The sequence below is a fragment of the Chelonia mydas genome, chromosome 4 (genome assembly GCF_015237465.2).
Source record: "Chelonia mydas isolate rCheMyd1 chromosome 4, rCheMyd1.pri.v2, whole genome shotgun sequence".
Lineage (NCBI taxonomy): Eukaryota > Metazoa > Chordata > Testudines > Cheloniidae > Chelonia > Chelonia mydas.
Genome location: NC_057852.1, coordinates 61,036,006 through 61,063,786, shown reverse-complemented (window position 1 = coordinate 61,063,786; position 27,781 = coordinate 61,036,006). Strand labels below are relative to the sequence as shown.

The 27,781-nt window shown below is 40.1% G+C and overlaps 1 protein-coding gene across 3 annotated transcripts; it reads left to right on the top strand.

Annotated features, from left to right (window-relative positions):
• The first annotated feature begins 179 nt into the window (after positions 1 to 179).
• Positions 180 to 27,171, top strand: PLRG1 (pleiotropic regulator 1). 3 transcript variants are annotated; one of them, XM_037897443.2, is made up of 15 exons: positions 180 to 510; positions 2,929 to 3,035; positions 4,134 to 4,276; positions 5,393 to 5,446; positions 6,727 to 6,820; positions 10,304 to 10,394; positions 10,646 to 10,747; positions 16,031 to 16,123; positions 16,977 to 17,126; positions 17,216 to 17,317; positions 18,129 to 18,231; positions 19,242 to 19,350; positions 21,156 to 21,295; positions 25,591 to 25,784; positions 26,968 to 27,171. In XM_037897443.2, the coding sequence occupies exons 1-15, from the start codon at positions 502 to 504 to the stop codon at positions 27,025 to 27,027; spliced, it is 1,551 nt and encodes a 516-aa protein (XP_037753371.1). In that variant the 5' UTR covers positions 180 to 501; the 3' UTR covers positions 27,028 to 27,171. The 3 variants fall into 3 exon arrangements, with proteins under 3 accessions (XP_037753371.1, XP_007071323.2, XP_043401801.1); XM_007071261.4 differs by having other exon boundaries at positions 413 to 1,075; XM_043545866.1 differs by lacking the exon at positions 180 to 510 and adding an exon at positions 737 to 868.
• The last annotated feature ends 610 nt before the right edge of the window (positions 27,172 to 27,781 follow it).

The following is a 27,781-nucleotide window of genomic DNA, read 5'->3' as shown; positions in this document are numbered from 1 at the left end:
GGGCTCGCCCCCCAGCCCGCAGCGGGCTCGCCCCCCAGCACGTGCGGCGAGCGCAGTGCCGCCGCAAGGGGCGCAGATAGCGCTGACAGGCCAGGCTCACCTGAACTCAGGGGCCCTACACCACGCCCCCTCGCTGCGTGTGTAGTTTGCTGTGGGCTAGAGACACTTCATCCATTCGCAGCGCCCAATGCCCCTTGCCGTGTCCAGCGCTCTAGGCGTAGCAGCGTCAGAAACGGATCCTGACACCTTCCACCCCCGCTCTGGGTACCACGCGGGGAATGGAAGGACTCGAACCCGCAGCTCCCCAAGCAGCGCGATCCGCCCCCGTCCTTTCTGCGGCCGCGCGCCCCGCCCCCTCAGCGCTGCCGGGTCTCGATCGATGGCGCATGCGTCTTTGTCAGCACGTCAGTTCCGGGGCAGTCGGGCAGGCGCCGGAAGTGTCTACATAGCGGAACGGGCAGGCGGTGCGCGGCCAGTCTCTTGCTGGGGGCAGCGGGCACCATGGTGGAGGTGAGAGAGCGGCCTCGGCCCGCCCCTGTGGGTGGGGCTGTCGGGCCCTCGAAACCCCAGCGCCCCGGGTGAGGGGCTTGCCGCTGCCGACGCGAGGAGCGCCCGGCCCGGAGAAGCGGGCGGGGGATTCCGGCCTCCCACGGCCCCTGAAGCTGCGATTAGCCCCCTCCCCCCGTTTCCGGTATGCCCCGTGGTGGGGTTCGTTCCGCCCGGCGGGGGGATGAGCTGAGCCGCAGGCCGAGGCGTGGGGGCGAGGCTGGGACCCCGCATCCCCCGTGGGACCGAACCCGCCCGCCGCCAGCCTCGCGCAGCAGTGGCGGTGAACCGGGCTCTGGGGCAGCTGCCGGTCGCCCTTGTGGTGCGTACAGTAACGAGCGAGGGGACCAGTGTGTTGGGTCCCCGTCGGGGGGTTGTCCCTCGCCCCAGGGCAGCGTCTGCACGAAGCGAAGGGGCCTCGGAGGCCGCTGGTCGCTGGCAAGTTACAGCAGAAAACGTTCCCGTTTTGAACCCTTCGGGAAAGGTGTCGCCGCCCTGCTCCTTGGCAGCAATGCGAGCTGTGTGCCTTGTAAGCTTTAAAACCGACAACGAGTTTGCCGGTCTCTCTGGTCCTTGGTCTCTGTTGACATTATCAATGGGTTTGACAAGTGGTTAAGATTATGCTGTGGCGTTTATATAGAGGTCTTGCAGGTGAAACTGGACAGAAAGCCACTCACTTCACATAGGTCACATCATCAGATAATAAGTATTAGCTGCCGTAGATCTCAAAGTACTTTACAAAAGCAAGTATCATCATCAAACATAGGAATTGCAGTACCGGATCAGACCAGCAGATTATCTGGTTAATCCAGGTTGTAGAGTTATATTTAGGCTTGGCAGAATTAGATTTTTGTTTTATCATTTTGATAGATAATATCCATTTTCATTTGTATTTCATTCCTATTTTTATCCATTTACATTTTCACAGTTCCAAGAAATTGTGGGTGGAGAGTCGGACAATAATTATTTAATGACAGTAAATGTTGATTCAAAAAGTTAAAGCTTGATAATAGTTAAAACACACATTGTCAACATTACATGTCAAAATATAGGAAGTAATATCCTTAAATCACACTCTAATAAATTCACAAGCAGCATTTTTATTTTGCCTATCTATAACTTTTTTTTTGTCAGTATATTGTGCTTTTAAACTAAACGGTCCTAGACTTTGCAATCTCTACATGCTCTTAATCTGTTCTGTCCATCCATCTCTGGGCTCCTACTTCTATATGTTTTGAGGTTAGGTGACAAGAACTGAGCCCTTTATTCAAGGCGAAGAGTACTGTCAGTCCCCATTTTACAAGTGGGGCACATGAGAAAGATTGTAATTTGTCCCAAGCTAAACATCGGATCAGCGAGTGAACTAGGAATAGAACTATAGTTTCCTGACTCTCGGTCCATGTTCCTCTCATTGGACTATAGTTACTCCAGCATCTATTGTAATTCTTGTTTCTGTTTTTAGTTTGGTTTCAATTCCCATTAGTAAAAGAAACTAATATATGCTTTAGTTGCCAGTTATTTACATAGCATTTATAAAAGACACATTTCTTAAGTGTTGATGAAAGAGAGATATAATGTAGATGGTACTAAGCACGTCACTCAGACATTCCTAATGTTTTTGAAACTTGATCTCTGTCTGCGAATCATGGCCCTCTTCCTGGGTCTTCAGGGAGGAGAAAATGCTAATACAGTTGTGGTAGAAAAACTAACATTTGATATTAGAATTACCATTAAAGTTTTGTTAATCTGCTTATGAGTTCTTGTTCACAGCTCAGTAATGTTCTAGACCTTTTCTTTTAAAAACAAAACACTTTGATTAATTAAATGAGAACAAGTGCTACTGATTTTGAGCCCAGAATAATACCTCTGTACAGTTTTCTGATCAGAGGCATACACAAAGGTGACATAATGTACATGGCACTTTATAAATCTTTTTTTTTCTTTTGCTTGTTTATTTAGGCAATAAAATAAAATTTATAGGGAGTTCTGCTCTCTGACTCACTTGCTTTATTGGCTGCTTATAAAAATGGAGCTGGCAAGCATGAGTGAACAGCTTTTTTGTTTGTCTTCATTAAATTCACCTATGTGCCTATAGTTGGAAACGCAGAATGTTGATCAGAGTTTTGGCTAGCTATTTTTGATCATCACAATATCCCATGAAAGGGAGAAGTAGTTAATTATTGATTTAAATTTGGAGATGAAACTCTCTCTCGCCAAATTATATTTTTTAGCACTCAAGCACAACTGTGTACTTTAGCAAACTAAACAGAGTCCATTTCTTACATACAGAAGGCAAGAATCACTACTTCAGTTTTCATTGCCATTTTCAGGTTTTTAATTAAATTCTTGCCACATGTATAATTAAATGTATCTTCTCTGCAGGAAGTGCAGAAACACTCTGTGCACACATTAGTGTTCAGATCCTTGAAGAGAACCCATGATATGTTTGTGGCTGATAATGCAAAGCCTATACCATTAGATGATGTAAGGTAAGAACAGCCATCATAAAATAATTGGTATGTCTAAAAACGTTAATGTGAGGCAGGCACTCCTTTGCAACTGTTTCTAGCGCTGGCTGAAACTCAGGATTTCCAGTTCACTTCAAATTTCGTTTCATTTAAAAATTTTTGAATTTGGTCCAATTCAGATTTAATTATAAACTGAAAATTCCCCTAAAAAATTAGTTTTGGAAACACCTACACATGGTGTTTCTAAAACAAAATATGAATCTGGGGAGAGGCAGCTGCTGTCTGAAATTGACATTTAGTAGTGCTGAAAAACTGACAAAAATGTCATTTTCAGTCAGCAGCTGCTGGGTCTGTAGTTCTGGGGCTGCTCACCCTGAAGAGTGCCCTTGGGCCAGTGACCTCAGGGCTTCCAGACTCCTAGCCAGCTAGCCTGAGAGTCTGGAAGCCCTGGGATTCCTGGTCCCAGGGCAGTCTTCATGGTGGGGCTCCCCAGATCCACGAAGTGTGGAAGCCAGTACCAGGACCTCCAGGCTCCCAGCTCCATAGCAAGGTGAGGCTCCCAGAGCTTACAGGCTCCCTGCTGTGAAGCCAGGAGCCTATGTTCTGAGAGCCATCCTGGCTAGGTCTGGAGCTTACAGGGCTGTCTGGTTCTCAGCTCTGTGACAAGGACTTAAACAGCCTTGCCATGGTGGGGCTGCCATGGAGTTGTGGACCCTGGAAGCCTGGGATCGCCAGCTCTGGGGCAGCCTGCATGGCGTAACTGCCATGGAGCTTCAGACTGTGGAAGCTCAGGGACCCCAGCAACTGCCAGATGAGCTGGTGGGGAACCAGGCAGATTTCTGTAAGAACCCTTTTCTGCAAAAGGTAGTTGAGTCTGGTTCACTTCTGTAAGACATTTCAGGCTTGGCAAAATAGTTTCATTGAAAAATTTCTGACTAGCTCTAATTGTCATCCGAGTCTGATAGTGTTCATTCAGACTCTTGGGCAAAACTGCTATCTGGTGATAAAGGAAAATATTAGCATAGCTAATATTTAAAAATATTTTAAAAATAAACATTTTAAAATGAATAATACATTAGAAGATCAAGATTTAATATATTTTGTTGTTTTCTTAAACAGCCACAAATTAAAGATGTCAATCAAGCTTCGCACAGATTATGCTTCTGTGCTGCACATGCCTATTCTGAAGGAAAATTTTAGAGAGAAGGATTCTCCGAATACAGGGGATCTCTATGGACATAAACAGTATCCTGCAAATCAAGGTTAGTGTGTCATTACTAGTTAACCAAAATTAAATTTCAAGATTGCTATGATATAGCCTGAGGAAAATATTTGTAAGGAAAACCTCTATTTTTCATTGTCTTGTATTCTGCTGGCGTATGTCCATACAACATAAACTGTTTGGAACAGGGAAGATGTTTATCTGTTTGTGGTACAATGTTATGCAAATAATAAGGTTCAAAAACATAATGGGTATTTCGTGTAGGTGGCAAAGAGAAAACAAGACTTTGTGTTCTTCTAGTTTGCCACCAATGGTGGTGGTAAAGAATGTGTGATAAGAGTGATATAGAACTTTTTCAACTGCCTTTAGATATGTAGGTATCGAAAATATCCTATATTTAAGTATGAATTACTCATTGAAGGAGGAATCCCTTTTCCCTTTCTGTTAAAAACTCTTCAGTGGTACATGACATGTTCCTTGAGATTTTTTAATTTCTGGTTTATCCCTTCTACTGTGGTATGTTGCTCTTTTCTCAAGAGTACCTCACATCTTCATACTGTAGTTGAGATTTTCTTTTCAAAAGATCTTGCTTGAAAACCTTCTGAGAGAGTGACAGGTAGTGAGAGAGGCTGGCATGGTGAGGACTCTCTTAAGAAGAGAAGGAAAAAAAACGTATTTGCCTTCCTTTTTTTCCTTCTCCAATCTCATATAAATTTCATTGTCTTAGCTTAATAACCTGATTAGCTCTTCTCTAAAATTCTCATACGTTCCAGGTGGAACATTCATTTGTTGGGTAACAGAATCTTTTTTTCTTGCTGGCTGAGCTTCTCTAATGCATCCTTATCTGTATGAAATATACTTTTTAATTTTTTTGTGAGGGACTAGTGTTCCTAAAGCGAAGTCATTGTTGGTAGTAAGCGGTAACATCAGCATTTCAAAGAATGGTGTTTTTCTGATCAATACCAGATATCTTACTTACACAGTGGAGAATAAAAGAAACAAAGGGAAATAGGGAGCACTCAGGTACTGCAGTGTTATAACTTAGATGCAACTGCCATTTTTGCTGGCTGCTGACATGCTACGATTTTTGTAATTGATCATTTATTTTAGTGTTTACAACAAAAAGCAATAATTAAGAAAATATTCTGTTATTTAGGACAAGAACTTGAATATTTGATAACAGGTACACATCCATATCCACCTGGTCCTGGTGAGTGAAATTTTATATAAAAATATCTACTTTTCACACACAAATGATATAAAAACTATTTAAAAATTCAGGAAATTCAGAGTTTGTGCTGATGATCTAGACTGGATAGGTTTAGCTTCAACTGTGAATTTTATTGATAAATTTTAATAAGGATGTTCTCATTTGGGTGTTAATGAAACTCTTCTGACTGGCTATATTAGAAGAAAGTTGTGGAAAAATAGATAGGAAATAGCTCTAAAATATTTTCTACTTTGGGTATCTACAGGATGCCTCAACTACATTGACTTTAGTGGGAGTTTTGTGTGAATCAGGTCTGTGGTATCATACCCCATATATTTTTACAGTTTAAATGGAATGTTTCAGAAAATGGGCCATCTTTACTGTTCATAGAATTGGAAAAGTATAGTTTCATTATCAAAGTATATGCTGTAGGAGACATTGAAACTGTCATTTTGGTATAGGAAAAATTAATTTAATCTGAATGCTAGTGTCCAATACTTAAAACATTGGTTAAGAGAGGTGGAACAAATTCTCTAACCTTGTGCAAAAGCACAGTAAAAGCATTTTGAACAGGTATGCCTTAAGGGAAGGGGACAGAATCTCACTCCCAACCCCTAATATTGCAATTTATGGAGGGCTGATGGTTTTATAGTTCCTACGCTACCCCTTCAGTATCAGCCAGTGAGTTTAGAAAGTCATGGGTTTTCTTGCTGTCTCTTCTGTAACTTACCCCAAAACAGACTCCACCCATGCTGGGTTCTCTGTTCCACAGTGTCTAGGGGAAGGGGTTTGCACACTGTCTCTATGTAGGCATTTCTTGTCTCTTGTAATAGAGCTGTACCACTGCCAGTCAAGCCCTGAATGTGCCCCTGTACAGTGTTGAGTCACCATGCAAAGGATTTGGACCAAAATGAACAATAACCTTATTTTATTTAGCTTTGCAATATTCTTATCTGTCAGCTATGTCAATGAATGACAAAGATTTCTTTGTTACCAAAATATTCAGTTATATGTAACAGTTGAGATACAAAAATGCTAATGACGGGTTTCAGAGTAGCAGCTGTGTTAGTCTGTATTCGCAAAAAGAAAAGGAGTACTTGTGGCACCTTAGAGACTAACCAATTTATTTGAGCGTAAGCTTTTATGAAGTGAGCTGTAGTTCACGAAAACTTATGCTCAGATAAATTGGTTAGTCTGTAAGGTGCCACACGTACTCCTTAAAAATGCTAATGGATCTCTGACCAGATTTATTTGTGCTTTTTGTAACTTTCTTTTGTAAGGTGTGGCTCTGACAGCAGACACTAAGATCCAGAGAATGCCCAGTGAATCAGCTGCTCAGTCCTTAGCTGTGGCACTTCCTCCTTCTCAGTCCAGGTACTGCTAAATTATTTTCTTAAACATTTTTTTAATAACCTATAACCAAGGTAAAAAACGTAACCTGGATTTAATGATGAAAGAATCTTTCTTCAGACAAAAACACCCTCAAATGATCTACTTTTCTTTTTAAATCAATAAATAAAAATACTAACATTAGCTTGGAAATTACAAATTAAGATTGCATTTTGCAGTTAAATACTAATCACTGGAGAATATTCTCATGCAAAAATTAATGTCACCCAAGCAATCTTAATTTTGCTCCAGTAGTGCCACACATAGCAATCAGATTATAGTATGCTTAGCCTTCCACTAAACAGGTTTTTTAAGATGAAGAACTTATTTTTTTTTGTGGTGGTTAGGTTAATTTGTTTGGATGGAAGAGTAAAGTTATCACAGAATCCCGAAGTAGAACTGTTAGGAAGAATGTGGGTGACTATAACTGCATTTGCATATATTTTGTTTTTTCTTAAGCAGAACCTTTACTTGGAATGGCCAAGCTTTTCAATGCTTGTGGGTTTTTTGAGAAAAGTATTGTGTTCTCAAGATGATGATGATGATTATGGTGGTTGGGAAGACACTAAAGTAGAACGCAGTCTTTCGGTCTTAACTCTGAGCTAATTTTTTTTTTGCTTGCAGTAACTGATTACATATCTTTTTCTGCAACCTATAAGTTTTAATCCAGCACCATAAGCAGTGTTGTTCTTTTAATATACAAAAAATTCTACTGTACTGTTTTGCAATCATCACAGTTCCTACTCACATGGTTCTATGTCTGATTTGTAATTTCTCTCTCTTTTGGCCCCAGTTCCGATGCAGATTCACAGTCATTTATATATTCTCTGTTCTGTACATCTCTAATCATAATATTTGTTGAGTGTGAATAATAATCTTCTTTCCAGTTTTGTTTTTCACACAGTAACTCATAATAACAATATAGGATACCTACCTCAAGTAAAATAGTTTTATTTTTCATTGCTGGTATCTATTAACTTTTCATGGAACTTAATTGTTCATAAGAACAGCTTCTTTCTTGATATGCTATACAGAAATCCTTGATAACTTTCGATCTACCTTCCGGCAATCAAAACATGTGATAGTCAGACGTGGGCTTCACATTTAGTATATCTTTAAAGGGATACTTTCCACTTAAAATCACACCTTCCTGAAGTTTTTTTAATTTTTTTTTACCTATTCTTGGTAAAAGTTAAATGCTGAAGGCTGGAATGTTGTTGCCATGGTAACACTATCCAGGGGTTGCTTGGCTGTTACAAGTGCTTAGTGCAGTGGTCCCCAACCTGGGATGCGCACCCCCAGGGGAGTGCAGAGGAACATTCCGGGGGAGAGCACAGTGGGGCTGGCTCCAGCCCCAGTAGGGGACAGGGAGGGAGCACCATGCTTCCAATCCCACTCTGCCCCCTGCTCTGTCTGCAGTCCAGCTCTGCCCTCCTTCCTTCTTCAGTCCCAGACCAGCTCCACCTCTGTCCCCGACTCCCCTATCCCCAGCTCTGCCTTCAGCCCAAGCTCAGCTGCTGAGGAAGCCTGGCTGTCCAGTAATGGAGGGGGAGCGTGGACCGATTCCGTTAATGGTAAAGGGGGGCCACGACTGGAAAAGTTTGTGCGCCACTGGCTAAATGCTTCCATTTGTGGAGTTCTGATGTTATTAGCACCAGCAGAGAACCTGCTAATTCAGCAAACCTTGATGTTACTCATAATACAGACAACAAGCTCAGTTCAGTAATGAAGGTGCTTGGTCAGTTTATTGTTGATGAAGCACTGTCCTAGCACCCCACAGAAGCTACAGGTACACTAACAAATGTATGTCTGTGAAATGGACCGGCTCAGACAGCAGTTGGAGTCTCCACTGTCCCCTAAGCTGGACAAAGGTGCCCCTCCTATGGCTTCTCCTTTTGTTCATTGATACAAACAAGTTATGTATTACACTCCCAACATGGTTAGTTACCACCCTTATCCTTGTACATGCTAGTTTGAGTAAAACATCCTTTTCCATTAGCCTGTCAACCCATCCTTATCTTACGAGCAATCGGTGTGTTCCTGTACCATCTCTTAAGAATGTGTTTATGTAGTTATTTGAAAACTCTGGGTGTTCTTGTACCATTCTCTCCAGTCAGGAATGCGCTTACTTGGTTAGCCAATATCTAGTGTGTTGTTTTGCCAAGGCCAGACCTATTCTAGTTCACAGCATTTGGTTCACACTGTTAGTTATGCCTAGAGCTCCAGCAAGGCTTACAAAAGTAATACCTGAGATTAATACAACAGGAGGGGTGTGTGGAATTTCCCTGTTAATTCAGTCTGTTTACTTTCTTATGTTTCACAGCACTATGTATATCACCAGGTTCTGCTGTTAGTTTGTAGTTTTTTCCCCACACAGTACCAGAGAAAGAAACACGTTTAAAAAAAAGGTGGGGGGGATAGTTTTTGGTTCTACACTGGCCTTATGAGTCTGCCTGACAATTTTTTTGCTTTTCCATCACATTTCCCTTTAAAAAAAACTTTTTTTAAAAAAATGTAGTAGATTCCAAGTGATCATTTACCTTAATTTCATTACTGACCCTGAATAAGAAAAGCCGGTGGCTGCACTAAGTACTGTAGCACCAGATATCTAGAGCTGGGGAAATTATTTGGATCTCTTGTTCTCTGGAATGGAATGAAATCTCTGAAGCTGGAACTTAGGAGGAAATGGCTAATGTTTATTACAGTAGTGCCTCCTGGTGTCAGATTACTCTGTCAGCATTGGTATTGGGGGGGAAACAGTGCTGGCCTTGTGCACAATAATGTTTGGGGCCTCTTTATACAACTTCCACTCCTGCCCCTGTGCTTTAAAAACCCCTTATGCTGTGGTCGTTCCTCTTTCATCACCAGTTTGTAAGAATCCACACTGTAATTCTCTCAGCTGGCTTCAGACCAGATGTTAGATTTATGGAGAGCCCAAGCTGAGCAGAGATCTGCAAAGAAAAGAAAATTCTTCAATAAAAATATTTTGAATGCTTTACAAATTTTAATTTAACTTTTGAGTAAGGCATAATAGAATAGAATTCTAGGACTGGAAGGGACCTCGAGAGGTTATCTAGTCCAGTCCCCTGCACTCAAGGCAGGACTAAGTATTATCTAGACCATCCCTGACAGGTGTTAATCCAACCTGCTCTTAAAAATCCCCTACACATCCTCCCTAGGCAATTTATTCCAGTGCTTAATGACTCTGACAGTTAAAAAGCTTTTCCTAATGTCCAACCTAAACCGCCCTTGCTGCAATTTAAGCCCATTGCTTCTTGTTCTATCCACAGCAGTTAACAACATTTTTCTCCCTCCTCCTTGTAACAACCTTTTATGTACTTGAAAACTTTTATCATGTCCCCTCTCAGTCTTCTCTTCTCCAGATTTAACAAACCCAATTTTTTAAGTTTTCCCTCACTATTTTAAAGTGCTTTCTATTCATTGTTCAGAACTTCTTTCTCTATCCAGGTTAGAGGCAAATCGTACTGCTGCTGGTGTGGGTGATATTTACAGACATGCCGGGATTCCGGAGCGTGCACAGCCTCCTGGTTTGTCCATGGTGAGATTCTTATAATACATAACTCTTCTAATATTGATGATGTAATCTTTTACTAAATTGGGTTCAGATTCTGTAATTAGCTCCATGTAGCAGTCCTATGCAGTCATCTTGATGGAAAGAGGCTGACCAAAATGTGAGGCCTTGAGAGGAAGGAGCATCCTCAAGGCTTTGGAAGGGGTGCAAGACACTCCAGAGTTGAGTGGAGAGTGTTTGTCATAGAACATAATCGTAACCTTCTGTTCAATTTATAGGCTCTGATGGAAGCAGGTGGGAACAAAAATTCTGCCTTGATTGCAAAGAAAGCTCCAACAATGCCCAAACCTCAATGGCATCCACCATGGAAACTGTACAGAGTAAGTTGGAAATGTGCAACAAAATAAAAAGGAGTATTACATTTTCTATAGATATACTCAAGCCCATATTTTAAAATTTTACTTATCTTACCCCAAAAATGAATTAGACAGTCAATTTAAAAATCAAGCCTCTGTCTGAAATGTGAGTGTACCTCCAGCCTATTAGAGGTATCACCTGAAAAGAGAAATTAGAATAAACTATTTTAGAGTTTTTTCCCATTTTGTTTACTTCATACGTTTGGCAGCATATTGTTTATAAACATTCATTTTCCCCTCTTGTTTGTGTGGGTCTTTCACTTTAACAGTGAGTGAAAAGAAAAGAGAGAGAGAGAAACTTAGAGTGACTCCTGGACAGATGTAATACCTGTGTGACCGGATTCCCAGGGGAGCCAGCCGAGGTCACTCAATTAGGGTGAACTGCAAAGAATGGGGCAGACAACCCCATAGCTGGTGGCTATTTTAATACTTAGATTTACCAAGTCAGCACTAAACAGCTTCTGTTATACCTTACTGGTCACTCAGAAGTCCAAACCACAGTTCCCTTAAAGTAACACAGCCTCAGGCCTCCACCTGGTTACCTAAGTCAAATATGATTAAGATTAATGAAAATCTTATTCACCATATAAAAGAAAAGGTTCTACCAATCCCAAAGGATTGGACACATTACTTCCCAGATTAATGAATATTCCAGATCTTACCCAAATACATACTTATAGCCAGTTCTTCTTAACTAAACTAAAATTTATTAGAAAAGAGAGAGAGTATAGGTTAAAAGATCAATGTACATACAGACATGAGTTCAATTCTTGAGGTTCAGATACATAGCAGAGATGGTGAGCTTTGTAGTTGCAAAGAGTTCTTTTAGAATTTAGTCCATGGGTTATAGTCCAATGTCCAGTATCATATTCAAGGTGTTTCCAGCTGAACTGGGACCTCAATATTGCGACTCAAACTTCCCCTGATGAAGTTTAAGCAGATCTTAGTTAAAAGGGATTGGGACCCAAGGATCTTTTATACAATTTCAAGTCTTCTTTGACACGTTTGGGAACAATAGGTAATTAGGGCAACTTTGAAGTAGTTCATCTCATTAGACTGACTTCACACTTGGTAAGGCAACTCCCATCTTTTCATGTATTTATACCTGCTCCTGTATTTTCCACTCCATGCATCTGATGAAGTGGGTTCTAGCCCACAAAAGCTTTTGCCCAGATAAATTTCTTAGTCTCTAAGGTGCCACGAGGTCTCCTTCTTGTTTTTGCTGATACAGACTAACACGGCTACCACTCTGAAACCTGTCACGGATACTTAAATATACAAATTAACATAAGGCAATTGCCTGTTCCTCCACCACTCACAGGTGATTTGCTATACATTTCAAAGAGAGATGAATACAGTGATATCCCTTGTTTACAATTCATTTAGATGCTAGGATGTTCTTTTGATATCTGAATTATCAGAATACAGCGTAGACAGGGACTGTTGATTACATTGTTGACCTTTACCCATATATATGTAAATACACAAAAACACAAACATTATCTCCCCATATATTTTTAAGGCTTGAATTTGAGTAAGTTATCCTGTAGGATGTTTAACGCTTTCTGGTCATGTCACAACCTGAAACTACTTTTAACTAATTTTTTAAAATTGACTATATTTCCAGTAGGCAACCCTGCAATTGCTGCTCTAACGGTCTTAACAGATCATAATGAAATAAAAGCATTAATATAATTTTAAAATACAAACACTGTTGGAGAATTTTTCAATAAATCTGACCAGTTTTACCTAACATGAATACTGTCTAAACACTGTTGAATTATCACTTCATTTAGAACTGCTTGACCTGTATGTGCTTGAGCTCAGTCTAAATGTTGCATTAATGTTAATTGTTGCCTTAATTTTATTCTCAGATGATACCAATTAGTATTTCTCACTTATCACCAAGGTATCTGAATACCTTGTGAAATGAGTATATGGAAAAATAAGCATGAAGGGGAAAAATTCTAAAGGTATATGGTAGAAAAAACAAACTGAAAACAATGAAACACTCCCTTTAGATAAACACATTACTTAAAGGAAAAGTTTACATAATATGAAACTCAAGTAGCTTCCGTGCTCAGAGAAATGGTCTGGTTACTGAAGGAAGATCAGACTTAATTGTGAGAGACTGGAAAATCTCACTAATGCTAAGTTACCAGAGGAGTATCTTATCTTGTTAGCACAGTTCAGCTAGTATATAGTGCCTTTTTATGTACACTTGACGTTTTGTAAACATTTACTGAAGATTTATTATCCATGAACCTATGGTTAATGTAAAGAGAAGTCTTTTTGAAAAACAGTTGAGCACAAAGGAATGTGTAAGAGTATGATGTAAGATTATAGCTCTGCAGCAATTCAATTATAAAAATTAAGAGGCACATTTTATTTTTGGTGCAACAGAGTCAAAAAAGGAAACAAGTGAATAGTGGCTGGGACAGTTTAATAAGGAAACCAGGACTTTAGAGAAAATTGTATATAACTGAAGATGACATGGTGGAAGGCTCAGTACCGTAGTCTGCCTGCATCTCCTGATCAGTCATGGCCCAGCACTAGCTGTTAAAATCCCAAAAGGGAGCAAGGCTGGTTCACCAGGTGCATTGAACCCATGTGTACAGGGGAGCCTTGATTGGGTTCAGTTTGTTTTAGCACTCTGGCCCTGATTCTCCACTACACTGGAGCTGCACTCTGATATAGTGGAGAGTGATAGCCACAGAAAATAGAATGTGGCTTCCAGATCCAGCGCTGCCCAGAAAATAGAGCAAAAGGATGATGAGGTTTAGTGAAGCTCTGCTTTACCATACTTCCTCTCATGCCCATTCACAGAATGCCTCTGACGTGCCCACAGTCTCCCCTTATGCTGGGTGGGGGATGTGGGGAGTGGTTAGTTTAGGAGGCAGCAGTGCTACCTCCACCAGCGCTCCACTGATGGAAAGTTTTTCCTATGCAAGAGGAATTGGCCACTGGTGGTCTCCAGCTGTTTTAAGGCCACGTTGAATGACCAGGCCTTAGGACTTGATCACTGGTCTCTGGTCCACTATCTATTATATAATATGTGCTCTATAGCTATATATGTATTTCTTGCAGATGTTACTATCACATAGTTCAATGAAGAATGTTTTCTTTAGAAGACGTGGCCTAAAGCTATGGTTATGGAAATACAAATAAAGATAGCCTTTCAGTTATTTTTTTCCTTCATGTTCACGTAGCCTATAATTTTACTGGATTTTTTTAAAAACTGATTTTTAATGCTTCTGTAAGGTCCTTGATGGATTACCCTGGAAACTGAAGTTCCTGCTATTTACCCTTGCCCAGATGCTACCTGTTCTATAATGTCATTTTCTCTCACCCCACAACTGAAAGAGCCAACTTTAGGGAGGGCATATGACAGTCTATTCGCTATGCCCTCCTGCTAGCTGTCCTAGGGATTAGCTCCACCAGTGGGTGCGCCCTCTTCCGGTGGTACGTCTCCTGCGATCGTCTCCACTTTCAGACCGACGTCACACCACGAACCGCAGCATCATCTTCGTGAGTCGGCCCTCCAGCCTTGGGTAGTATTGGTGATGGGTATCACTGTCCGTAGTCCACCACTGCCCCAGTGGCTAATGGGGTGGACCCAGGCCCTCTCACTACTGCAGGTCCCAACCCAGGGACACTGTAGATAGCAGTCTCATGTGGCACTTCTTTACCTTCTTTCTGTCCTGCTACAGTTCCCTGCGTCACTTCCCCACAGCCTTGATACCTTCTTCGTACTCACCCTGTGGCCTTCAGCTGTCCAGTCGCAGCAGCCAGCCAGGAGCTCCTTGCTCCCCTGGTTCCTGCCAGCAGTACTCCCCCTCTCTCAGCCTGCTAGAGACACAGTCCTCACTCCTGACTCTGTCCCTGCAGCTCCTTTTATGTAAGCCCACTGGGCCCTGATTGACTGCTCCTTGCAGGCTCTCTCCCATTGGCTGTTTCCCTTGCAGCCTCCCTAGGCTGCTTGGAGGACTCACCTCCACTTCTCCTCTCTAGGGCAGGGTATGATTAATCCCTTCCACACCTGCATGGGGTAGACACCCCATCACACACCCTCCCTCTCAAGCCTGAAGCTCTCAGGGTGAGGTATGTATACACCCAGCCCTGTAGCTACCTAACTTGTGACTGCAGATCATCCCTCGCTTTTTCTATTTCCCTCAACTGGAGGCGCACATTTTCCTGGTCCTCCATAACATACTTGAGCCATTCACTTTGGAACACTAAGTCTCCTTCTGCTGTTTGCAAGGCCTGCTCAGCAGCTGCCAGTTTCTCCTGAAGCTCCTTTATTTACCCTGCAGGGTCCTTCAGTGCCCCCCTTCATTCAGGGTCGGTGTCCCCGCAATAGCCTGCTGTGCCACTGTGTACTCCAGCTGTCTCTAACTTCTAGGGACACAGTCACCTCTTCTTCGGCTCCCACCTACCCACTGACTGACTCTGTCCCTACAGATCCTTTTATGTGAGCCCGTTGAACCCCGATTAGCTACTCCTTGCAGCCTCTCTCCCATTGGCTGTTTCCCTTGTAGCCTCTCTAGGCCCCTTAGAGGACTCACTTCCACTGTAGGGCAGGGCACAGTTAATCCCTTCTCCACCTGTGTGGGGTGGACACACCCCATCACAAATGGGATGGTAGTTCATTCTCAGCATCAACTCATTAATTGATGCATCAACCCAACAAGGTTGCTGGTTAATTCCAGGGGTGATAGATTGTATTTTTTTTATGTGGACACACCTGTCTGGGGAGAACTGGACTGAAATTGCCAGATTTACTTCCCTGCTATGATGGTCAGTCAGCTGATGACATCTTTCTGTAAATGTTGTTGAATGAGTACTGGTAGTTCATGTAAACTGTATGGGAATATAGAAGAGAGGCAGCCAAGACATGGTCCTTGCCTGAGGAATCTAAATGGTGATCTACAATCATTTCTGACCTGATATGGATTTGAATCAGTGACTTATAGGTGAAGGTTTCTCTCCCACTACAAATCCCCTGAGCTATCCAGTTTCTGATATTTTGACAATTAAGTGTCCATTCTTCTTCTGAAAATGTTGCTTCTATTTCAGTCAATATTTAACTTTATTTTCCAAATCTAATTTTAGATCTCTGATTTTATTGTGAAGCCTTATAATTCTTGGGCTAATATTGATGGAAATTCAGAAGTAGAGTTAATAACAACTATGTCAACAAATGTACCTTCATTTTGATTCAGAAGGCTTTTATTATTATTTCTAAAGGTTATCAGTGGTCACCTGGGCTGGGTGAGATGTATTGCAGTTGAACCAGGAAATCAGTGGTTTGTTACTGGCTCTGCTGACAGAACTATAAAGGTAAGGAATGGAAGGAAGGATTGGCGAATTATGGTCCCAGTTTAACTTTACTTTCTCACTCGCTTCTTAAATGTTTTCAGCTGTTGGAAATGGTTTCTTGATTGTCATGCACAGAACAGTCAGCTCTAAAACACATTTTCTTTCACTATCCGGCCACTCATCTTCTTCTGGAGGATTACTTTCTGTGTGAGATCTGATTCATCGAACATTCCAAAGTCAGGATTAGCATTAATATTGAAACCTCTAGGCGATTGATACTCAGAGCTCAGTGATTCAGGAGCCAAATTCGCGATCAACATTAACCAAAAGAGCCACTGTATGTGAATTCATCGTTTCATTTACGAGATAGATATAGAGATAGGAAAAAAGTGTGTATAAATTATTTATAATTATTCTCCGCAAAATACTGACCAAATATTTTATCAACTACAATTGGTTAATAACAACAGTAAAAGTATCCTTATTGGTTGGTTAAGTATTTATGTCACGTTCCCTATCAGTACCCGACCAGTTCAGGAAGCTAACGATCCAACCAGTGGACCAAATTCGATGATGAATCTTGGTCATGTGCCAGCTGAGGCATGTTGCACATATACTAAGAAGAATAATTAAATCACAGTGTTTTAATAACTTGTGCTGCAAAGAGCCGTAGGAGACGCATTAAAGAGCCGCTTGTGGCTCATGAGCCTTAGTCTGAGTATCACTGTTCTAGACCCGATGATGCTAATGAGATAAGTCTATATGCTAATTTAGTTCTTAAACCTTAATTATGCATGATAGATTTGCCTAGGGTATAACTACATAATGCTTTGATATCTGGTTAACTTACAAATATTTATATCTATCAATACAGATCTGGGACCTTGCTAGTGGCAAATTAAAATTGTCTTTGACGGGGCACATTAGTACTGTACGAGGGGTGATAGTAAGTGGAAGAAGTCCATACCTCTTCTCTTGTGGAGAAGATAAACAGGTGAAGTGCTGGGATCTCGAATATAATAAGGTAAGTTTAGACTTCTTTGGTCAAGGCACAATGAATGAAAGATTGTCCTTTTAAATATCCAGTTAACTAAAGTCTATTTATCCATCTAGGTTATTAGGCATTACCATGGTCATCTAAGTGCAGTTTATGGTTTGGATTTGCACCCGACAATAGACGTGCTGGTAACATGTAGCAGAGATTCAACTGCACGAGTACGTAAAACAGTGAGATTTAACTTTGTTACATGTCCACTTTTATAATTTAAAAAACCTGTAAGCATACAAAAATTAATACATAAGTAGGAAAGTTGAATTATCTACATGAACTCCTTTACCAAAAATGCCATACCTTTTGCACCTTCACTTATTGCATTAAGTCCCTGCCCTGGTCAGACAGAAACCTGAGTGAAAACCACAAGTTGAAGGTCAACACACTTGGGCTCTGACAGTCCAATGAATGAGCAAAAATTCCAGTATTGAGAGCTCTCCACCAAGAGCACTCTGCCTCCAGTTTCCAGGCATTTAAATCTAGGAACTTTTAACTCTTGAGCTCCTCTGCTAGTTTCAAGTCCTACAATGGCTCATGGAAAGAGGGATTGTTTTGGTAATCAGGATCCAAATCATGTTGGTCTTTATAGTTTAAAATTGAAGCCTTGAGTTGTGCTCAACAGTGTATAGAGAGCTAGTGGATTCTTATATATTACTTACAGCTGAGCCCACTAATATATATTATTTAGACAGTTAAGAACCTTTAGTCTTTAAAGTTTTTTGGCCTGAGAGAGTAGTACAGCTTTATGGTGACTGGCTTTAAATAAAGTTGTCCTGATTCCTTAGAATACATTGAATGGCAGCTTTTCCATGTTTTTTCAACAGCTTGCACAGTTCTGTGATGAATTTATAAGTCAAAAGTATGGTAGTTTCATTTTTCAGGATTGTGGCATGTAAGCCATGCAATAAATGATAGGACCTAAAAAATGATGAACATATGTTTTCTTGACTAATTGAATTTACTGTGCTCTCATAGATTTGGGATGTGAGGACAAAAGCCAGTGTGCATACATTAGCGGGACACACAAATGCAGTGGCAACAGTGAAGTGCCAAGCTGCGGAACCACAGATTATCACAGGTATGGTATATGTTGTTTCCCAAATTGAATTACTCAAAACCAGCTAACTGTGCATATAACTCCTCTATATAAACACACATTCATATCACTGTTACCTTCATTGATTAATCCCAATTTAATCACATTTGTTTTTCCAATTTGCTGTGTCTTGTATTAAATTAGTTGGTAAGCTGTTGGAGGCAAACAAGGACCATATATTGTGATGTTTGTGCCGGGCTCTGGTCTCTTTGGAGCTAATGTAATACAAAAAAACCCTGCAACATTAATGCAAAAATATGGTTTTGTGTTTAAGTACAAGTCAGGTGATGCAGAAGTAAATGTTCTGATAGTAACACTGCACATATATAGTATTTCCAATTACTAGTTCGCCTGTTAGTAATGTGCCTAATTATAGGTAGTATGTATTATTCAATGAAAACTTTACTTTCTGCATTTCTGGACTCTTCTTGTGCTTAAATATTCTTACTTTTTTTTTTCATTTAATATGTAAAATGATGTTTGAGTGGTTCTTTTCGTGTCCATGAAATCACGCAAGGGGAAGAGTCAATGTAAGTTTAAATAATACAGTGTATTAATACAGTGTAAATAAGAGGAAATATAAAAAACCTAAAGGGAAGAATTTCAGATTGTACAGTTAAGTGTAAAAATGAGGCGTCAACCCCAGTATATCAAAAGCCATATATGGTCAAAATCCAACTTAGTTGCATGATGACAACTTGCATTCCTTTCTAGTTTCAAACTCGATCAGATAATCTTCATTCCTTCTCTTAAACATTTATAATGTTGCTGTAGACTGTTAAAAGCCAATATGTTTTACTTCAGAGGTGGTTGTACATCAGTACTTACTAAAGATCACTGTATCTAGTTAGTATGTTTGTCAAGCACTTTTAGGATGAAACGTCTTGTTTTAATTTATTAGCAACTCCTGTATATCAGAATTGGTTGTCCAAACAAAAGTTGGTAGTGTTTATAGTATACCATTTTTGTCTTTTTTTTTTTTTAAATCACAGGAAGCCATGATACCACAATACGACTGTGGGACTTAGTGGCAGGAAAAACTCGTGTCACTTTGACAAATCACAAGAAATCTGTAAGAGCAGTTGTATTGCATCCAAGACAGTAAGTTTTCCTCGTTCCTTTAGCCCTTCACAGTTTGTAATATGTGACAGGAGAAGCAAGCTAACATTAGATATGTTGTAGAACATTAGTTTTATATGTACTACCCAGTCTAGCAAATAAAGAGTTCAAAAATATATACTCAACAGGAAACCATTGCATTTAAGGTATCTGAGAAGCAGTTATTAACACCGATTCAGCTCCACTGGGGTTAGCATTGTTGTGGAGATCTGTTGTAGATTCTTAAGCACCAGCGTTAGTTGACACTGTACTTCCACCAGTGGCACTAGGACTCCCAATGTTGATGGAGCTGAATCTTTATTAAAAGAAAATGGGAAGGTTTTGCAAATTTTCTTTTGTACACAAGCCCTGAGTTGAGAGTAGTTAATACCAGGGTGATGGGCTGTCAGGTTTAGTATCCTGTCTCTGCATTTGCCAGTATCAGATGCTTCTAAGGCAGGTGTAAAAAAAACCCTGTAGTAGGTAGTTATGGAATAATCTGTCTATTAGATAATAATAGATAATCTGCCCATTCCTTATCTCCCTCAGTTAGAAGTGTTTTATGCATTGAAGCATAATTCCAATAAAGATTCCTAGGATACCTACCCTATTAATGATTTAGAAAAGGATGACTATGATATGGCTGCATCTGATTCCTTTTAATTTCAGTCTCCTCCTTACAAAACTTCAGAATCTGTGTGAAGTGAATTGGTTCCAGTCCAGCTCCGGTACTGAACATTTTACAGAGCCACCTCTCTTATCATTATTAGGAATCTGAGCAGAGAAGCTGAAGATGTGTTGAACACAGAGACTGAACTACCCTCTCACACCTAGAGAGCTTATATTTGTTTGTTAGAAAACTTTCAGCCCAAGGCCTTGTCAGCTGTGCACCTTTCACAAACTCTAAATTTACTTAATCTGTCCTATCTTTTATCTGGATTAATTGACCGGTAACCCCAGTTCGGTATGACTATTTCTTTTAAAAAGTCAGTGAACTGCTTTGAGGATGCCTGATTAAAAATATTCTAAGATGCTTTTAAACTTTGCTGCCCAGATCAAATATGTGAAGACTCAGTTGAGAATGAGGGAACTAAGTTATTTAAGGGTGATTCAGCTATTCATACAAATTAGCTTTTGGAAGTTAATTGTTTCTCCATAGAGGTGCCTTACACACTGTTGCATAGATTTAGAAGAATGACCATCTTGGCAGTTTTTCTTGTCTTCAATATTCTCAACAAGGAAATCTGCAAAAGTGCACTTGTCCAGTAATGTGAGAGATCTTTTTGAAAATGCTATGTCTCTTTTCTGATGGTACTTCTATGCATGAGTATTGCCAGAATAAAAATGCAAGACAGTTTAAATTTGGGATACTGTAAAAGCTAATGTTCATGTGTTCTTATTGAGAATTAATATTTCTCTGAAACTTTTATCTTCATTACACCATTAATGCATACCTGAAAACAAAACAAACAAAAATACCTTTCATGTGGTTGTGTGGTTATGTAATCCAATTAATAAAATGAAAAACAAATGTAGTGAAACATAGCAGAGTTACATAACGAACATTTGCATTATAAGAAAGTAAAGTATATAAATAATGTATGTAAATATAAAAGTTTGTTTTTATAAACTGGCCATTTTGGAAAAATGGTAATTTAGTGATAAAGTAGTTTTGGAAGTAACGATCAGCATCTGCCATATACAACTGTAGCTTTAGGAGTGATGTGCTACTCTGAAATGAATTATTAATAAAATGATATGATTTAACTATCTTTTAACTCTCCTTTACTGTGCTAATCTTGTTCCAGTTATACATTTGCATCTGGTTCTCCAGATAACATTAAACAGTGGAAATTCCCAGATGGAAACTTCATTCAAAATCTTTCTGGTCATAATGCTATTATCAACACGTTGGCTGTGAATTCCGATGGAGTGTTGGTATCAGGAGGTAAATTTAAACATCCTGATTTTTTTCTATGTGTACGCATTTAAGCCTAAATCCTTAGCCAAAGATGCATCTTAAGTAGGTGGGCTAAGTAACCCCTGGAGAGCAAGAAGAAGAGTCCCTGTCCTCTCTCTTACTCACCATTTGCTGCTATGGAGTGGCTGCAGAGTCACCCTGTGGATCCCACTGCACTCTTGAGCCTGACGCATCCATGGCCTTCGTAACATGTCTATAGATGTGGGTTGGATTGGGCAAATCCATATAGCAGTAGATCTCCCTGGCCTACTTCTGCCTCACTCCTACCCACTCACTGCATGGTAGTGCGCATGAAGTGGAGCTCCGCAAACACAAGGTGCATGTATCCCTGCGAAGCCCACCAGATCCTAACCCCTCACTTCATATGCAGCAGAAGAGCGTTTGTTCTGTTTCCTGAAAGCTCTTTGCATATCTTTGATATCACGGTGATACTGAAAGTTGGATAGGCAGTATTTGCCCCTTAATGAATACACTAGAATCTACTTGGCTCAGCCTAGTGTATCAAAGTCTCTGTCTTACTCTATATGTGTGTATGTATGTATATATTTTAAACTGAAGAAAGTAACCACATTGCTGTGTGGTTTCACAGCATTTCACTATTTGTTTCTCCATACGTTGAACCCATCTACCTTTTTTGAAACTACCTCCCATCAAATTTTACAAATGGTGTATATTTAATTGAATGCTGAGTAATTCCTAACTAAATCTGTTACTAATTAATTTATTAGAACATTGATTAGCCCAAGTTGATGGTGACTTTTTTTTCAATAGCAAGGTTAATCAAGTGCTGCAGTATAAATAATTTTGATGTAAAGATGTACTGTCAAAGCTATATGTTTGTGTATTGTGACAAAGTTCCTCCTCTGCCTTGGTTGGTCCTGCGTTTATTGGCGGATTTGCTCGCCTCAGAGGTTCACAGCAGCCCTCAGTTTGGCCACTTTCATGGCTCAGATCTGCCATTCACTCAGTTAGCCTCATCACCGGCCAGCATGAGGAAAAGGAAGATGAACAATCCCCGCAGTCTCTGCTGATCCACCTAGTGGATCGGGGAACAGGCCAGAGACCTTCCCCTCTGGTGGAACCCACAGTCCAGGTCAATTCCTCCAGTATCAAGTAGGGAGTTGGAGGGATGGGGGGAACCCGGGCCCGCCCTCTACTCCGGGTTTCAGCCCAGGGCCCTGTGGATTGCAGCTGTCTACAGTGGCTCCTGTAACAGCTGCTTGACAGCCACAACTCTCTGGGCTACTTCCCCATGGCCTCCTCCCAACACCTTCTTTATTCTCACCACAGGACCTTCCTCCTGTTGTCTGATGATGCTTGTACTTCTCAGTCTTCCACTAGTGCACCTCTTGTTCCCAGCTCCTTGCACGCACACCACAAACTGAAATGAGCTCCTTTTTAAACCCAGGTGCCCTGATTAGCCTGCCTGTCTTAATTTATTCTAGCAGCTTCTTGATTGGCTGCAGGTATTCTAATCAGCCTGTCTGCCTTAATTGTTTCCAGAAAGTTCCTGATTGTTCTAGAACCTTCCCTGTTACCTTAACCTGGAGCTAATATATCCGCCTTCTATCACTCTCCTGTAGCCATTTGGCCTGACCCTGTCACAGTATATATATGTACTCAGTCATGTCTAAGTAATGAGTAAAATAAGTAAAGTAATCAGGGTAGCTCCTAGAGGTCCCAACTGAAATCAGGGCCCCATTCTGCTAGGGTACAGCACAAACATAGTGAGAGGGTAGTGTATGACTTTAGACAGCTAGCAGTCTATAGATGAGGCAGATGAAGGGTGGGCGAAGGGAAATATTATCTTCTGTTTGCAGACAGAGAACTGATTGTCATTTTGCCCAGATCACATAGGGAGCCAGAGGCAAAGTAGGAATTAAATTCAGATCTGCAGAGTCCCAGTCCAGTGCCTTAACTACAAGACGAACTTTTTTTACTTTCTTCTTTTTACTCCTGGTAGCATTGAAGAACCAGTACAGCTATGGGAGAGTGAACTGAGATTCTATTCTAGTTTATGCACTACTCACAGAATTATTATCTAAGTTACAATTGCAGGGGCAAATTCTGCCTTTGGTTTCACTTGGGCAAATCTGTTGTACACGTGTAACCAAGGGTAGAATTTGGTTCACAGAATCATACCTGAGCCAGAAAATGCAGCTTTTCCTTCCTTTAAGGATGAGTTTGCAGAAAGACTGTTGGTGATAAACATTTTTTTATTTGTAAACGGAGCATGTTTGCTCTGGAAGTCATTGAGAGAAATCACTTTTCAGAGGAGAATCATACTTTATTTAAACACCTAAATGTTAGTTATTGTCACATTTAGTGTAGTGTTAAGCATAGGGGGTCAGTTTATTCTGATTTTAAATACAGGTAAGTGGGCTTTTTTTTTTAAAATATAAATTAAATCTGTATTTGTCATCATAAATAATAGTTCATAGCCTTAAGGATTTATGCAAATTGTGTCGGTAAAAGCTTTTAAAAATGGGTTCTTTTTTATTTAATTCTAGATGATTTTGAAGGATAAATTCTTCAAGGGCCTTGTAGGAGCATTTGTACTGGTTTTAGTATGAAACTGGGCTGCTCTTATTCTGTAGGCAGCTCCTTTGAAATAGCTGAAGCTTATGGAGAAACTAGTTTCTTTCCACAGATCAAAACTGCTGTTCTAGTCAGAACTATATTTTAAAGACTTCTTTAAAAAACTGGGACCCTACAAAAACTGGTGTTCTTGAAAATCAGCACACAGTCTGCCACAACTTCAAAGAAACTAACGCTGAAATAAGATACATTAATGTTTAAAGTCTTACCTTAGAAAAGACACTTCCTGAAATGTCTGGATTCCATATCTGGCTGGTATTAGTGCACAAATTAAACTCTGGTTTGACTAGGTGGCACATGTATCATAACTGAAACGTTGCTTTGATAATGGGTCTTTCCAAACATGGATCTCAGATCCATGGAACTACCCTTAAACTGATGCTACTGGCAGTGATATTGGCTCTAGTTTAATCTGAAGGCGCTTCTATAAACTTTACATAAGAACATAAGAATGGCTTTACTGGGTCAGACCAAAGGTCCATCTAGCCCAGTATCTTGTCTTTCGACAGTGGCCAGTGCCAGGTGTCCCAGAGGGAACGAGCAGAACAGGTAATCATCAAGTGATCCATCCCCTGTCGCTCATTCCCAGCTTCTGGCAAACAGAGGCTAAGGACACCATTCCTGCTAATCCTGGCTAATAGCCAGTGATGGACCTATCCTCCATGAATTTATCTAGTTCTTTTTTGAACCCTGTTATGGTCTTGGCCTTCACAACATCCTTTGGCAAGGAGTTCCACAGGTTGACTGCATTGTGTGAAGAAATACTTCCTTTTATTTGTTTTAAACCTGCGGCCTATTAATTTCATTTGGTGACCCCTAGTTTTTGTGTTATGAGACGTAGTAAACAGCACTTCCTTATCTACTTTCTCTACACCAGTCATGATTTTATAGACCTCAATCATATCTCCCCTTAGCTGTCTTTTTCCAAGCTGAAAAGTCCCAGTCTTATTAATCTCTCCTCATACTGAAGCCATTCCATGCCCCTAATAATTTTTGTTGCCCTTTTCTGAACCTTTTCCAATTCCAATATATCTTTTTTGAGATGGGGCCACCAAATCTGTACACAATATTCAAGTTGTGGGCGTACCATGGATTTATATAGAGGCAATGTGATATTTTCTGTCCTATTATCCATCCCTTTCTTAATTATTCCCCGCATTCTGTTTGCTTTTTTGACTGCCGCTGCACATTGAGTGGATGATTTCAGAGAACTATCCACAGTGACTCCAAGATCTTTCTTGAGTGGTAACAGCTAATTTAGACCTAATTTAAACTTATGCAAGGTCATAAATCCTGTAATGTTTCTAATTAATTCATAATTGAGTATAGAAATACCATCCCATTTGTAATGCCATATGCTACCAAGTGGGGAATTGGAGTTCAAGATTCCGGCATCATTTATCTGTTCCCAGAAAGACTAAGGAAAACTTAGATGAACTCCAGAGGGAGCTGCAGCCCTCCCTCTTCATTGGGAAGGGAACAAGGAAACCAAAAGGAAATGGGGAATCTACTGAGGTGCAATAAACTATTCTAATTGAGTGTTTTGGCGAACCAGTTCAAACCTGTGGATTTCCTCATACATTAGTCAGAAGTTCAGAGTGCTACTCTTATAGAAAGGGTGACAGAAATGGATTTAATGACATACCAGTTTTTCTCTCTTTCAGCTGATAATGGCACTATGCATCTTTGGGACTGGAGAACTGGGTATAATTTCCAGAGAGTACATGCAGCTGTACAGCCTGGTTCTTTGGACAGTGAATCAGGAATATTTGCTTGTGCATTTGACCAGTCAGAAAGCAGATTGCTCACTGCTGAAGCTGATAAAACCATAAAAGTGTACAGAGAAGATGATACTGCGGTATGCTGAAGTGTCTTAATTGCATTTTCCTGAAGTCCACAGTTTCAAGACAAAATTAACAGTCAGGTTTTCTGCAGAGCTATTTTATTCGGGTTAAGGTTGCAACATTTCTATCCAAGAGGAAAATAGTAGCGTGTCTAATAATATGTGGACTGTGGCTAGCTTCTGCACTAGTTAACTACTGTTATACTACTGTTAACTGTAGTATAGCAAGCCTGTCTAAAGGAGGTCCATCTATTCAAATACAGAACTCCCCTTGTGATGCAGTGTGGGGCTATCTTATTCCAAAGAGTGTACATTGCAAATTGAGGCCAGTGTAGTGGTGTGCCTGGTAGTAATCTTCAAGACAAAGATGCAGTTTAAAAGGAGTATATTACTCTTCTTTATGTGATACCCTATAGAATAGTTTATAAGGCAAGCAGACTGGAATCTAGTGTAGACAACTTATTTTCAAAGTACTACACTTTGTTAAAAGTGTACATCAAGGAATGGGATCAGTTACTGTATAGTCACTCTGTATAATAAGTGTGTGTAATACATGGAATCTAATCATAGTTTTTGGACTTTCTGGTCCGCTAGGCACTACTATAGTACAAATAATAGATATGAATAGGGTTAGATAATGTTACTTTGCACTTACATGGTGCCCTCCATCTGAGGATTTAAGAGTGCATCACAAATAATGAATTTGCAGCTCAATATCTCTTGGAGGTAGCTGTTTTCCCCACTTGGGAGGAAATGAGGCACAGGGGTTAAAGAACTTGCCCACGGTCACATAGCATATCAGTGGCAGAACTGAGTAGAGCCCAACTCTGCTGACTCCCTGTGCCCTGATCACCAGAACATTCTTCTTAACCTGTCATTGACCTCTCATGATCTTGTTTCTCCCACCCAAAATATTCACAAAAACGAGATTCGTCCAGGACTTCCAGTGGTGGGAAAGGGAGGAGGAACAGAGTTAACGAGTATATGAAGCCACTGAGCATTCTTTAGTAAAATTCTAGCTAAAGCAAATACAGAAACAGTTCAATATTATAAATATATGAATATAGTGTATCTATGAAATTTATAGTATGTAATGTGTAACCAATCTTTAAACCATAAACTAATTATAGCTTAGTTTACAGTTAAAAATAATATTACTACAATTTCAGTCTTTATTTTTGTTACTTTTTTTTTCCAGACTGAAGAAACTCATCCTGTCAGCTGGAAACCAGAAATTATCAAGAGAAAGCGATTTTAATGAGGCAACATCTGCATAGTTATGCTATCATTTTTTTTTTTGTCCTTCCTGAGAGCATTATGCTCTGTAGAGAACTACAGAGCAGGAACTCAGCTAAAGTCATTGCTGTTTCACCTTGTTTTACAATAAATTTTGTTTCTATTAGGGTTTTGTCTTTTTTTTTTTTTTAAATCCTGGAAACCAGCTGCAGCTGTTAACTGTTTGACTTTGTCGAGCATGTATAGTTCATGAATAGGATAGTCGTACAGGTGGTTATTTTATTATATATTCATTGTGTGCAAGAGTTCTGAAGATAGTTCGTTGAGCCAGTTTTTCTGGAATACCCTTATTTGGCTCCAAGAACTAATGACAAGCTTATACATAGAGGTCATTCTGCAGGATTTTTCTTAGAGAATGAGATTTTTAGAGCAGTATTGTTTTCCCCTTATTACTGTTAAATTACTCTGTCACTGAGTAATAAAACCATCAAGGAGGCAGGGCTGTATGACAATTATGTGCTTTGCTTCATGAATGTGAGCCACTGAGCATTGCCAGAGATTCTACTATTTGGTGAAACTGAGTTTAAAGTCAATTTTTTTTCCATTAGAAAAACTTCTACCTTGTACCTAAAATGGGTAGTAAGGTATGAAAGTAAAATCTGTTTGGACCCTTACAGTGAATATTTTATAGTTATATTTTAAAGTGTCATTGTCAAGATGTTCAGGACCAAATGACTTGTCTTGTTTAATTATATTTTGTCTTTATCAATTATCAG

Excerpts from the sequence above, each read along its gene's own strand:
- PLRG1 (XM_007071261.4), top strand. Across the intron at positions 6,821-10,303 it reads CTTCCTCCTTCTCAGTCCAG|GTTAGAGGCAAATCGTACTG; the intron begins GTACTGCTAAAT and ends TTCTCTATCCAG. Across the intron at positions 19,351-21,155 it reads GTTGTATTGCATCCAAGACA|TTATACATTTGCATCTGGTT; the intron begins GTAAGTTTTCCT and ends ATCTTGTTCCAG.